This window comes from Pogona vitticeps, chromosome 11 (genome assembly GCF_051106095.1).
Source record: "Pogona vitticeps strain Pit_001003342236 chromosome 11, PviZW2.1, whole genome shotgun sequence".
Classification (NCBI taxonomy): Eukaryota; Metazoa; Chordata; class Lepidosauria; order Squamata; family Agamidae; genus Pogona; species Pogona vitticeps.
In genome coordinates this window covers 25,120,314-25,134,551 of record NC_135793.1, presented here as the reverse complement: position 1 = coordinate 25,134,551, position 14,238 = coordinate 25,120,314, and the positions used below count along the sequence as shown (strand labels likewise).

The 14,238-nt window shown below is 47.7% G+C and overlaps 1 protein-coding gene across 2 annotated transcripts in view; it reads left to right on the top strand.

The window, feature by feature from the left end:
* The window catches only part of HTR2C (5-hydroxytryptamine receptor 2C), a 136,211-nt gene that overhangs the window by 111,045 nt on the left and 10,928 nt on the right, over nt 1-14,238 (top strand). For both annotated transcript variants that reach the window (XM_078380725.1, XM_020795796.3), the window contains exon 3: nt 1,916-2,583. In XM_078380725.1, the coding sequence (XP_078236851.1) occupies nt 2,187-2,583 (397 nt within the window). In that variant the 5' untranslated portion in view covers nt 1,916-2,186. The remainder of the gene's footprint in view (nt 1-1,915; nt 2,584-14,238) is intronic.

Genomic DNA, 14,238 nt, shown 5'->3' with positions numbered 1-14,238 from the left:
AGCTACAGCTCCTTAGCTTTCCTCTTCAGTGACAGGTGGGCTGCAGCCCTGGCTTTCTTCAGCTTTTTATGGCTCTCTTTTTGCTCTGCCAAGCTGGGAACTGGGGAGAAGCTTACTTGTTTACTCTCCCCACTTTGATTCCTGACACCCATTTAAACTTCTGGCCCCTGTGGCCAAGCTGTTCTTTCTTGCTATGATGATCCCTGCATTTTTACACCATCATCAGATATAATGAAATGGAGATGGTGGTAGCTTTTGGAAAAGAACCAAACAAGTATTTTTTTTCCATGTGCAACCTGAATGAGACCCGCTCCGGGAAGAGGTGCACATTTTACCCTAATCCTGATCCTAGGCATTAAACCAGAATTCTCTTTGAGTTCAGAAAGCCTGCCCACAACACCCACACACAACTGTTTTGTTTGTTTGCTTTTTAATCCTGGACCCACTGGGATTACAAAACAGGTGCTGTACTTCACAAAAAAAATATCTCTCATTGTTACAACTGTGAAGAGTAAATTTGCCAGGGTGAATGTTATTCTTTGAGACTCAATCTAGAAAATATGCTCAACCCATATTTAGAAGCAGTGCTCCCTTACTTAGCAAAAGAGATCTGTTTGCCCTAGCACCACCTTTTTCTCACCTCTGTATCTTGCAGTTCCTGGTCAAACGTCATGGCTGGGTTTCACCTCTGCTGTCCTCAGAGCCAGACCCAGCCAGTTTTGCTGTGGTGCCAAACGGGCCCATCATTCGAGGATATTGATCTGGCCATGTGTCAGAGGGTTCCTCTGGTCCACCAGCTGTTTTGCCTGATCACCAAAATGGTTTCCCAAAACTAGACTAGCACTTCAGATTGTATGAGCCCAAATCCCTTCCTCCCACGAGTTTGCATGTCTCATGTTTTATTTTTTAATGGCCTCCCTGCCTCAAAATGTGCAGAACGGTCCCAGATGCTTCCATTTAGGGCAGTGATTTATTTTCGGCTTCCTTTGGCCTCTGAAAGTTGGCTAGAGTGAGGCGGTTGATCATAGGTGGAATTCCAGAGGCGTCGGGACCCTGTTAAGTCTGCAGTCGGAGCCCAGCAGTGGGGCTGAGGTGCCTTTAAAGACCAACAGATTTATGAGCCTCTGTTTGGTGAGCTGGATAGGATCATGGGCTGGTAGACTACCGAGGAGAGACGCCCAAGTTTCCTGCACTGCTCGTCCCACCCTTGATGGTAGGACACATCTCCTGTTGCAAACGCCAGGAGCTGCAGAAAGAGGAAGGTGGCTTATGCCATGTGTCGGGATGTGGGGAATGTGGTTTATGTGGTTAGTGAGATGAATGCTCTTACTTGATCCAGATGCAGGCTACGCTTTGATTTCTCTCATTCTGGAGAGGTTTGGTGTGATTGCAAGATCTGATGCTTCCAAATGGCGTGTAATTCCAGACCCGCTCCGGGAACATCCATCTAGGCAAGACCGCATGAAGGGACAAATGCTTTTCTCCAACCTGGGGCAGGTTGCCGTTCCCCGGATGCTCCCTGGCGCTCGACGACTGGTCTCGTGACCGAGAGCTGGTCCGAAGAGCTTCGGCGGGATGGGTTTGCTGTGGGGGCGGCCCCACTAGCCCAGACTCCTGTGGGGAGTTTGGAAATGAGGCTATTTCGAGAACGTGGTCCCCCTCCTTTGCGTACCTTCCTGAAATTGCCTACCTGCCGCATTATAAGAAGGAAATGCATGTTTCATATCCAGAAGATTGAGCTGCTTATATATTGAAATGACAACACGTAAGGCATCTTGTGATTACATGTTTGTTCAAGTTTTTTTGTTTTTTGTTTTTGGTTCCTGGGCTGTGAGGTAGGAATCTCTGTATGGTTTCTTTTTTAAAAAATGAAAGCATGCTGAAAAATGAAAGCGCTTCTTTCTTTCCTTTGCAGGATGATGCCCTCGAGGATACGCCGGGTGTTGCCGCGGATGTCCCACGGTCTCCGACTGGCTGGCCTTCTCGATCCGCAGAGCCTGGCCTTGGCAGCGTCCCCCAAAAGGCCGGCTTTGGTTTCTGCCATCTTCCGCCCGCTATGGAAGGCTCCGTGCTGTGGCAGGTCCCTGGCGACGGGACGCCCCTGCTTCCTCGGACCATTTTCTGTCTGAAAAAAGGATTAACGCGGAGGTGCTCCTGAGGAGAAGGGGGAGAACGAGCAGCGAACGATGAGTGCCGCCAATGGAGGTGGCGGCGGTGGCGTCCTCCTCGCCAGCCTTACCACGGGCTCTGTGGCGCTGGACTTCAGCCTGCATGGCAGCCCAATGGCTTGGGCGCTGAGTCCCAATTTGACTCTGAACCACAGCTTGCCGACCTCCGATCCTCTGAATGTCTCCTCGGGGGAGGAGGTCTCTCGGAGGTCCCTGGGGGAGAAGAACTGGCCGGCCCTTCTCATCTTGATCATCATCCTGCTCACGATCGGAGGGAACATTTTGGTCATCATGGCGGTCTCCTTGGAGAAGAAGCTCCAGAATGCCACCAACTACTTCCTGATGTCCCTCGCGGTGGCAGATATGCTGGTGGGCATCCTTGTTATGCCCGTCTCGCTCATCACCATCCTCTACGGTAAGTGCTTTGACTTTGACCGACTTGAGGAGATGGCATAGGCGGGGGTGTCCCTGGTCAACATCATCAGGGAACGATCAATGCGTTGCCTTTTGCTTCTCAGCTGTCGGGTTCCCCACAAGAACTGCTGGATAGTTAAAGGCCAGAGTTTGGGAGTTGGATTCCCCCACTGGGCCTGCTTGACAAGGGTCGGACTCAAGGACCCATGGAGCCCCTTCCAGCTCTGCAGTTTTAAGATGATTCTAAGATGATTGATAAAGGACTGGCATAAAACTTGAACATTTCCCATCCAAAATACACTAAAATGCCCCTCAGGTAATCTTTAGAAGTCATTAGGGACCTGGCTTTAAATCCCCACTCAGCCAGGGAAGCCAAGATCTGGGAAAAGTTACATTTGGTGATTGCGCCTTCCAAAATCCAGCACAATAAGAACACACACACACACCCAGTTAGTCACTGGAGGCGGCCAGAAGAGATCCCCTTTTCTGATCTTAGGCAATACCTGCAGAGACTTGGGCTCTTGGCTTGTCCCTCTCCTTCAACACAATGGAGCAACTTAGCGGATGGACCCAAGATGCGAATCCTTTCTTTGTCTCCTTCTCATGTGCATTTTCCCCCATCCCCTTTCATTCATTTCAAGATGAGGCATTTTCTGTCAGCCTTGACAACAGCTTTCACATTGCACAGATTGCCTAAACCATTAAATCATTAGCTACCTTTTAGCTGCCTCTCTCTCTCTCTCTCTCTCTCTCTCTCTCTCTGTGTGTGTGTGTGTGTGTGTGTGTGTGTGTGTGTGTGTGTGTTTAGATTAGAGGGAGAGGATGAATTGCCTGTGTCTTTTGGATCAGTCAGCCCATCCTTCTGTGCTTGTTCTTCACCAAGGGAGAAAAGTATTAGCTCTGTGCAAAGAGAAGAAAGATACCGAAGGGACAAAAGCTGACTGTGTCTCATTCTCTGGTTGGAGACCAGAAATCTCATGGGGCTTAGCGACCTCCCAACAGGATCAGGATAGGTCAAGAAAGACAACATACTGGGGCAGCCTGTTCTTTAGAGGATCTGCCGTCGTCCCCTCCCAAGGAAACCCAGAACTAAGTCAAAGTGTTTCTGCCTACGAAATGGGGGCTTTCCACCTAAAGGGTGTCCCGTTGTTTCAAGGAAGTCGTGGGGGTTTTTTTTGGGGGGGGAGAGGAGAAAGTTCCTTTTTTTGGGGGGGGGGACTCTGCTTGTCAGGATCCCAGTAGCTCTGCTGGCAGAGGGACTCTGGAAGTTCACTCCAACACACCCAAAGTTTTCTTATCTCTGATTCAAAGCAAGTTGATTCCTACAGAACTAAGCGGCTCTCAAAGTTGGATGTTCTTGTGATTTATTTTTTGTTAAGTTTTCTGCCTCTTTCTCTCTCTGGTTCTTTTTTAAAAAATCAATCATAAGAGCTACCTTTCCGTGCACACTTTTGTTGCCACCCGTTTCATCTGTTCCTCCAAACCCTTAAATAATAATAATAATAATACTAAGGCAAAGGACAAGCAGTGAAAGCCGCTTCTTTTTCCAAGGCTGACCTTTGAAAACCCTTTTGAAGCCCAAGGTACAGCGGTGAGAAACAGCTGGAGCCAGCGTTTTTGGAGCGGAAACGAAAAGGAAAGGGTTCGGGAAGGAGGGCTCCCTCCACAAAGGCGGGGGGGGGGGGACAGAGCCGGGACCTCCGTCGCAGCGCTGACCTCAGTTGGCTTTGAACGGAAAGGCTCGGACAGGAACAGGTGCCCTGTTGGTGGCTCTGGGATCAACTCTTCCAAGCGCCGCTAATGCCACCTCCGGCTCCTCCACCTGCTTCACCCCTGAAGCAAAAAACCCCAACCAAACAAACACAAAGAACAACGGCAGCAGCAGCTGGCTAAAGAGGAACTTACTATCTCGCTCATCTCTGTGTTTTGGCATTCCCCCCTCCCTCCCCAGCTCTGTCATATCTTAACAAAGGTGATGGATTGACAAGGCTGAATTTTGGGGGGGTACCATTTGGGAGGACCACCATCTTCCATGGCCTCAGGAGGGAGCAGATGAGTGTTAAGGGATGCTGGGTGACCAGCTTGGTCATCCGGCACCTTCCTTCAATATACCTCGAGGTAGCCCTCCGCCATTTGCCACCCAACGGTAGGGCCATCTCGGCAGCATTCAAAAGCCCACAGCGCTTTCTTGGCCAGAGGCAGGCTGCGTCTCCCAGTGAGGTTGTCTCTATGGAAGGATTGGAGATCCATGGGAGAATACACATTTTGCATGCAAAAAGGCCCTGGGTTCAACCCTAAGCATCTCCAGGTCAGGCTGGGGGAAAGCCATACGTCAGCAACCCTGGGCAGTGGCTGCTGGTAGTGCATGGCGTAGATAATAGGAAAGAAGACTATACAGAGCAAGGGTCTGCATTGATACAAGGCAGCTTCCAGGACTCTTCCTTGATTCTATCTTCCTTTATGTTTAGGGGGAAGCCCTTCACTCAGTTTGCATGCAAAAGTTATGGGGTGGGGCAGGGCAGTTTTCAGGGTCCTGGGGTTGCGGTCGGCAAACATTGGAAGTCCTTTAACAAAAATCTTAAGCTTGTTAAGGGAAGGGCAACAGACTTGAAAACATCCTGTTCAAAAGCCTTTAATGTATATTTATATTTTTAAAGTAACTAGGAAGAGTAACATTGTGCATCAAGAATGTAACTTTCTTCCCATGTGTTGTGTTGTTTTGGAAACATTACGTCCTTGGGCTCTTACTGCAGTGGATTTCACGGCTTTGTATAACTTGTTTCCTGTATTTGTTCTGGACTAGCAACAATCTGCTTTATGGTTTCCTTGTGTGGAAGCTAATGGAGTCAATTAAGCATTTTTCACGTGCCGCTTTGAGCGGCCACTCTGCTCTCCTCAGATCCCTTTCCTCTGGTTCCCCCCCCCCCCCCCCCCCCCAGTTTCCAACACGCTCCCCTTGCCAAGCAAAACCTGTTGGTGCCACAAACTCAGGAGATCCCAAGTGACAGGAAACAGCAGAAGGGCAAGCCCTTGCCAGTTAAATCGCAGCTCTGGGAAACATTTATCAGCTAACCTTTTTTTAATGTCTTGCACTAATGGGCAACTTGCATTTGACATCCTTAAATGTTTTCTGCAGTGTGCGGTTCCTAAAGGGCTAATTAAATTAGTGTGTTAATTAATAGATGGGGAGATGCAGGAAGAAGCAGATAAAAACAAACGGCTGATTTACACATACTGGAGTTGGCTGGAAAACACTGTTTTTTCTTTTTCTTTTCTTGCACCCCTGGAGTCTGAGAGTGGGGTTCTCTGGAACTTGGTGTGGACTGAAATCCTATTTGGAGCTCTCCTTTTTTGCCAAGTTAAAAAGCAAACAAACGAAGACCAGGAGTAGCAACAGCATTCCGGATTGGGGAAAAATGCCTTTTTCATCTCAGTAAAACTTTGGCCACCAAGGCAAACTCCGCCTTGGCTGAGGTGGCATAAAAATTGGGTGGCCAAGGAAGAAATAAAATCTCAGAAGCTAAAGGAACTTTCCAGAGGTGAGAGCCATTGTTCTCGAAAGGGCTCTCGGCAAAAGCCAGACGGACGTTATATAGGTTCAGTAAAATGCAAAAGTTCCAGGACATGGTGCTTGGAGGCTCTCCTCTCTCTGTAGACGGGAGCCTGGTTGGGACATGGGGCCGATCGGTCCACGGCCACAGGTTCTTGTTATAGCTGTTACATTGCCTCAAGTTTTGCCCCCAACTTATTCCAACCCTTCTCATGGCGTAGGACAGCCGCAGTTTCGACATTTCCCCCTCCAGAATTAGGTCAGGCCCAATTTGATCTGGGACCAACTTGTTCATCTTTCTAGCTGTCCAGGATGTCCAGAAAGCTCTCCTCCAGCACCACATTTCAAATGAATCATTTTCCCTCCCTGTCAGCTTTCTTCACTGTCCAGCTTTCACAACCATATAGGGTGATCGGGAAGACAAGAGGGTGGATGATCTTGCTGTTTGGTCTCCAGTGACCGATCCTTACCCTTGGCAATCTTTTCTGATTCCTTCATGGCTGCCCTTCCGAATCTCAGCCTTTCTCTGATTTCTTGGCTGCCGTCTCCCTTTGGACTGATGATTGAACCACGGGATAAAAATAATCTCTTATTCTTTCCAGTTCTTCATTCTCCATGTTAACATTGAGAATGAAAAAATTGCAAGATAATGTATACTTTTTAAAAAAAGAAGGGGATGTTTTAACTCTCGTTTGCATCCAAAACATTCTGTATGCAGCCGTTAATAGATGTTTTGTTCCAAAAGGAGCCCCTTATCGGCCAGATTGTGGTGCGGGTGTTACAGCCAAAGGGCACGATGGTGCTGTCACCAGTCAGTGAAGCAACAGTGTCTGTGCAACTGTAATTCTGAATTTTCTGGATTTCTCTCTTTTTTCCATCTCCTTTTGATACAGGCCCTTCCGCCTACCCTTCCCCTCCCCATATTATCTCACACAACAGATGCAAGACTTCAGAACGCCAGATTTCCACTTCCCAGTGTTTTGACGACATGAAATGTCGCTCACAGCTTGCATTTTGTCCCCGTCGCTTGTTTTTGTGGCTTTGTCTGTAAAATTGCCAGCTATCGTTCTGTTTGGGCCTATTTGGCTTAGCTGGCATCCTAGCTCCTGCCGGCGGCTGGACTTTTTGCACTGGCGACAGGAGACGGGGGATGAAAAGCAAACCAAGTTACGGTGTGGCCGGAGATGCTGCCGGGAGAATAAAACAGCTTCTAGGAGAAGGCCAGCCACTTGGTGTCAATTGTGTTGTTTCTTTTATATATGCATCAAGACTAATGATGCCAATAATAATAATAATGTGCCATCAAGTTCATTCTGACTTCTGCTGACCCATTCTGGGGTTTTCCAGGTAGAGAATACTTAGAAGTGGTTTCCCATCTCCTCCTTCCTGGGTCTGTGCAACTTTCTCAAGGCTGGGAAGTGAACGCCCAACCTCTGGCTCTGCAGTCATATATATATATAACCCATGATTAGAGCTGACAGCACAACAATGTTAGAGGGACATAATTTGAACTCATGATAGGTGTCTGGGGTGGGGTGGGGTGGGAGAAAACAGATTCCGAAGGAATTCCATGCTTTAAGTCCTGATGCTTCCATGGCTTGTGCTGGAAGCTACTCCCTCATCCCAAGTTTTGATGGTCACCCTCTCTTGACACTTACGCCCTCAACACAATGACTCCCTTATCAGTGCTCCTTGCTTCACAAGGCTAGCTTGGCCCCATCCTTACAATCCTTCCACTGGCAGGTGAAAGCCTTCCTTTTTAAGTTGGCTTTTAACCTTGAAACCGGTGGCTCCCAACCTTGGGTAACCCAGATGTTCATGGACTGCAACTCACCACTTCACTGTGCTGGCCAGGATTTCTGGGAGTTGTAGTCCTAGAACATCTCGGTTACCCAAGGCTGGGAACCAATGCTCCAAAAACCTTGCAGGAATCTATTTTGTAGGTGCCACACATTTTCATCAGTCTTTTGCTGAAATCCAGTAATTGAAATTACTTTGAACTTTTTCATTAATGGGACTTTCAACCTTCTTTTGGTTTAATCCTGTCTTAAGGATAGTGTCTTGATTTACTGTGATTTTGTGCTTATATTTTTAGGCGGTGGGTCGTATGCCCCCCTCATGTTCCTTTATTGGAAGAAAGGTGGGATGTAAATAAAGTAAATAAATAAAATTTGGGCTTGAAAAGGGGTTTTAATAGCCCTTGTGTGCATGAAAGCAGCCAACCTCCTTCTGATGCAGCAAAGCAAGGAGAAAAGATAATAATGCAAAAGTAATGAGTCCCAAACTTATTTAACCAGTGTGTTTTGAAGGAAAAGGAGCGGTGGTGTACAAGTGTTGTTCTATCTGCCTTTCCCCCCCCTCCCAAAATGCTAATTAAAATGCATGCATCTCATCCAGGTTATTTTTACTTCAGCTCCCAAACCTTCTCCTACATTGAGGGACTTGCAACCAGACAAAAACCAAAACGTTCGGCTTCTAAAATAGAAATCTGGAAGAAGAAGAAAAAGAAAAAGGAAAGGAAAAAGTTGGGTGGGAGATTTCTGGGCTGTTCCCCCCCCCCCAGTCTAAGTGAAGTAAGCACCATGAAAAATACTGGCATGATTCACCACCTTCCAGCAGTCAGATTGATAGGGTTAGGCTTGTAAAATTTGCTTTGCCGCACATTATCAGCATCTATTTATTTATTTATCATTTACTTATTTATCTAAAATATTTTTAAACCTCCCCCCCTTCTCCTTAAAAAGGACCCACGGTGGCTTACCTCATTAAAAAGATAATATTAAAAGCTTAAAAAAGTAAGTATACAAATATTTTTTAAAAATTAAACAAGTGTTATATTAAAAACTGTAAATAAATGCAATACTAAAAGTACATTTTTTAAAAAAATCCTCTGAACACAACAATTCATTTAAAAAGGCATCACACCCTGAAAATTCAAGAACTTAAGACTAAGCAAGACAGTGTGTGGTTTTGTTTTTTGTTTTTTTGTCTCTCAGGATTAGAGTTTTTTTTTTTTTTAAGGGTTAGAATGCCTCAATTTTTTTTTCCAAAAATAACTCACAGAAGTATCTGGGAGATTTTACTTGTTACACCCAAAAAAAGAACTTTGAAACTACTTTTGAAATTTAAGTGAAAAACGCCCCCGTTCGCTGAAGAAGTAACTAGTTACTGATGATGATGAACGTGTAACTGTGGGCTCCCATGGTGTTCTGGGCTGTACTTTTTCAGGATTGCAACAGAGGCGATCCTTATTTCTCTTGACTGCAACCCTGGGAGGTCAGCCGAGGCGAAAGGAGAGCAAGTGGCCCAAGGGTGGCTGAGCGGAGACAGGGAGCCCAAGACCTCACCCGGCCCACGAGCTCGCTCGGTCTCACTACCTCTCGGGCGAGGAAGGGTCCCAGAGCTATTCCACCTTTTCTTCATGAATCAGCTTGCTTGATGGAAAAGCCGGGCAAGGCAGGAGGGGGGGGGGCACATGAAGCCAAGAACTTCACGAAGGGATGAATGAAATGAATCGTTTCTGGAGTGGGCGGCTGCAACGTCAAAGGGCTTGCAGGGCAAAATGCAGCATAAAGGCACAAGCCCTCTCTCCCCCACCCCTCAAAAAAAATATTTTTGCCCGAGTTGACTCACCCCAGCTGCAGACGGTGTCCTCGTAGCCGCCTTTGGACTTCCCTGCTCCAGCCCAGATGCTGGTTGTCAAAGACAGGAAGGCAGCTGCTTTCCCCGGATCTTCTCAGGACTCTGAAGGAAGTTTTCTTTGGACAGCGATCAGACCCCCTGGTCCTCAGTGAAGCCCCGTTCTTCTCTCCATGCCAAAGAACAACGGGCGAATCTGCCCTTTCGAATGGGCAGTGCCTCAGCTGCTGCCGCCACCTCCTCCTCCTCCTCCTCCTCCTCCTTGGCTTCTGATCCCCATGTCCTAAAACTGGGCCACGTGGCTGGCAGAGAGAGGCCGGGCTCTGCCTCATTTCCACGGGGAGTCTTTCCCCTTGAATAGCAGCTGTGGGGGTTTTAATTAGAGACAGTCCTGCAAATTAGGTTGTGTATTTGATCTCTGCTATTCCCAAGGCATCACTTTAGCAGTCCTTTTTAAAAAAAAAAAAAAACACAACAGCCTTGGTGCCATCACAGTAATTGGCTTACAGCCCTTTTTTCCCCCAGTAGCCTTTAAAAAAAAAAGGATTCCTTTGGTTTCAACAAGTTGCTGCTGCTTTCAAAGAAGGTGGCAGCCGTGTTGACGATGGAGCCACAGGCCGAGGGTCATCGTTGCCCTGATTAATAAGGTGGATCTGTTAACTGCAGTTCCAAAGCGTTACCTTGAGATCAAGCAAGGATTCTGCAGTGTGCCTTCTTGACAAGACCTCTGACAGCAAGCCAATGCCAAAGCTTCTGATTTATAACCTGGCACGGTTCCACCCGAGCCTGGGATGATTTCCCCATCTGGTTCAGAATTATCTTTTGCTGAGTGGAGGTGGCTCTCGGTGGGACTTTCCCAGACCTGAGTCAAGACACTGGCATGTCACTGAAGTGTAATTAATTAAAATGTAAGTCGTTGAATCTGCCCTATCAACTTCCTGTGAGGTATGGGCAGAGGTTTTCTTATGCCCTTTGCACACCAATGCAGTATCATCATCATCATCATCATCATCATCATCATCATCATCATCATCATCATCATCATCATCATCATCATCATCATCATCAGAAATACCAAATAATGGCAATGTTAGGAACAGCATATATACTACATTGATATTCAACAGATACTTACATTTTTTGTTAAAACATGTGCCTGTTATATAATACTAGTCAATGTTTTTGTAATTTTGATGGACTGTACCTGGTATTTTTGAATCATCATCATCATCATCATCATCATCTTAGAACTGCAGAGCTGGAGGGGCCCCTGTGGATTATTGAGTCCAGTCAAATCATAGAGTTATCCAGTTGACAAGGAAGACAAGGGTAGAACCCAGGGCTGCTTGAAAGCGACTTCATCCTGGGCTCTGATCAGTTTCCTAAACAACTTTCAGAAGCATAGGAAGCGTGGAGGGGGGGGGGCAACTGTGAAGTATTTTGAAGCCTGTGTCGGGGAAGAGGCATAAAAGCCTTGCGGGCAGCAAAGCACCAGGTGCTCAAGAGCCAGGCAGACACTTCAGGACCTGGGAGAGCTCCCAAAGACCACAGCCTTTGCTCTCTCGCAAGAGTCCCTGCTCCATGGAGCCCTAACCAGCCCTCGAGCGGGCGTGATGGCCGCTCAACCTTTTTGGTGAACTGGAAACATCTCCCAGGCAGAGTGGCAGCTGGGAAGGAGCCCGGCCGGGGCCGTCTTGGCATGACTCACCTCCAGGGTCCCCACTGTAGACAGAAATTCAAATGAAGAGCAAAGAGCAGCAGCCCCTTGGACGTGGACAGGGGAGGGAGACCGGCTGTTCCTGCCAGTGTCCATCACTGGCTCTCTTCCCTGCTGGGGGGGGACCCATCAATCTGCCTCAGTGACCTTTTTTTAAAGGCAGACTCTGCTTGTCTTTTTAACCTTGTCAGGCAAGTGAAACACCATTAATTTTACAAAGGCTTGGAGTTCAGCCGAAAAATTAATCCATCATCTCTGAGAGCCTCTCAGGAGTTCACTAGGGCACTGGGGGTGTGAGGAACTGGGGGGGGGAATGTTGGCTGTGTCACGTTTTGAGGGACTGGGGGGTTTTGGATTTAAGCATCTGCTTAATTTTCCATTGACTTGAGTATTTTTTAAAAACTGCTTCAGTGCTTGGACTGAGGAGTGCCAGGCTGGCTGAGTGTTTTCTCGCCCTTCTTCAGGCCCTTTGGAGGGGCGCGTTCCCAAAGCTTGACCCAGAGTAGTCAGCTTTTGCAAGGGAGGGGTAGGCGATGCGTGGTCTCCAATGCTCCTGGACCGCCAGAGCCCAAATTTTGTTGATAACAGAGAGAATTGCTGCATAGAGATGCTGCTGAAGCAAGGTGGAAGGTGCCCCTTCTCCCCACACACACATCTTGTGTTTTTCCACCACCACCCCCCAAAAAAACCTTACTGTTTTTCTACCAAACGTAGAGGAAGACTTTTGAAAAAACTGCCTCTGGTTTTGTTTTGGAGAGCATTAAATATTGCAGTCTGCCCAGAGGAGAGGAACACGTCCTCTGGACTCCTCTGAAATCTCCCTGCCCAAAGCCTCCTTGGTGGACCCAGGTTAGAGATCCAGCTGATCCTTCTCACCCCTGCATTCTTTGAAGAAACCTAAGATGGTTAAACTGGAAATAAACATAACATCGGCCTCCACGGGGAACTTGAAACAGGGTTCCAGCTTGGTTATTCCCAGATATCTGGAAGTTGTCCCCTTCCTCTGGAGGTATCTGGACAGAGTCCCATCAGGTGCCATGCCTTCCTCCTCTTCCTCTTCCTCATTTCTGCTGCTAAAAAAAAATGTGGTAGCTCTCGGCCATCCTTTCTTGCTCTCTCCTGGAGAGAGACCTTCACTGCAGTGAAGAAAGGGAGGAGAAAGGGGGTGCTCCCGCATATTGGCAGGTGGCCTTTCTTAAGCTCTGGAGAGGCAATGTGGGGTGGTGGGTAGAGTTTCACAAACTCGGGCTCTGGATGGCTGGGTTCAAATCCCTGCCCTGCCCCAGAAACCTGCTGGGAGTGTCAGTGGTGGCCCAATTTTAGAAGAAAACAGGGAGCTGTGTCTCCTTTGGTTGTCACCCTCTTCGTTCAGAGGCCAGGACATCTGAAGAGGAGTGATGGCACTTTTTTCTACCTGTGAGCAAGAACCTTGCAAAATCCGGGCTCTTGCTCTGATGCCAGTATGTAAGCAAGCGCATGTCCTGTACTGGCATATCCACACACTGCCAGAAGAAAGGGACCAGCGCTAAATGCTCTCCTCTAAGCATGCTGATGAAACCAGATTTTCCTGTGCCTGGATGGGGCTCAATGGAGCAAAAGGCTCTTCTCCAAATTGTCACATGATCTGGGAATCTCTCCAAATGGCACTCACATTTAATTAAAAGGTCTCCACTCCTGCCTCATTTAATTTGCCTTTTAAAAAAAAACCCACAAAAAACAACCCACAAAATTAATCACTGCAAATGTACCCCTTTCTTTTATTTCTGTAATTTCTAATCTGCTTAATTGCCAGAGTGTCTTCAAATGCATTGACTTGGAAGGTGGCCCTCTCTCCCTCTGAATGGCGCTAATGCTTCCCAAGAAGCAGGCTGAGATTTAGAAGGTAGATGCGGTCATCTCAAAGTGTATATTTGGCACCAGAGGAGAGACGTTGATGAGAAGAGATGCTGTGAATCTGTAAGCAGAAACCCATGGTTCTGCTGAAGGTTGGAGGCAAATGCTCAGCCAAAGAGGAGCCCGTGTCGTGTACTGGCCTCCTCAGAAGGCATGTTGAGCCCCACGCCCCCCAGTCTTAGTGCTAAACAGCAGAATGATTCAGCTGCATAATCAGCTCAGCGGGGAGAAAACAAGACACCCCTTTAACGCGTTGGGAGTTTTTGCACAATTGGTTAGGGAAGGAAGCCAGGAAGGAAAAACAGAAGGAATTGCACACAAATCGGAATTGCTTTAGGGCACCTTGAAGGGTTTTGTGACACCTTTAGCTGGTATAGCTCAGTGGGCTGGAGCGCCTAGCTGTGGAATCATGGGCCAGGAGTTCAAATTTCCACTGTGGGTCTCAGAAGAGGAGCCCGGTGAGATCACCTGGAAGAGGTGTGTGTGTGTGACGGGATGGTGTTCTGTGCCTTGCCACCTGTGTGGCGCTGGGCAATCTCGAGATGGTCTCAGAGTGCCACCAGAAGGAAGGACTGGGAACTCACTTTGGAGGGCTTGATACCTAGGCTATGCCAAGGGAAATCACAGCTATTACTAATTTAATAGCAGGTTGTAAGCTTTGATAGGATTGGGCCCCGGCCAAAGCTTCAGCAGGAGGCTAGTCCTCACTGAATTTAGTGCCCACATGTCGGAGGAGGGACCATTTCAGAAAGGAGGTGGGAGCTGATGCAGTTGGAGGCTTCTCCCAGTATAAAAGAAATGGCTCTGGACCTCCATCGGAAAGCTGTCCAGGCAGGACAGAAACTGGCTTTGAACTT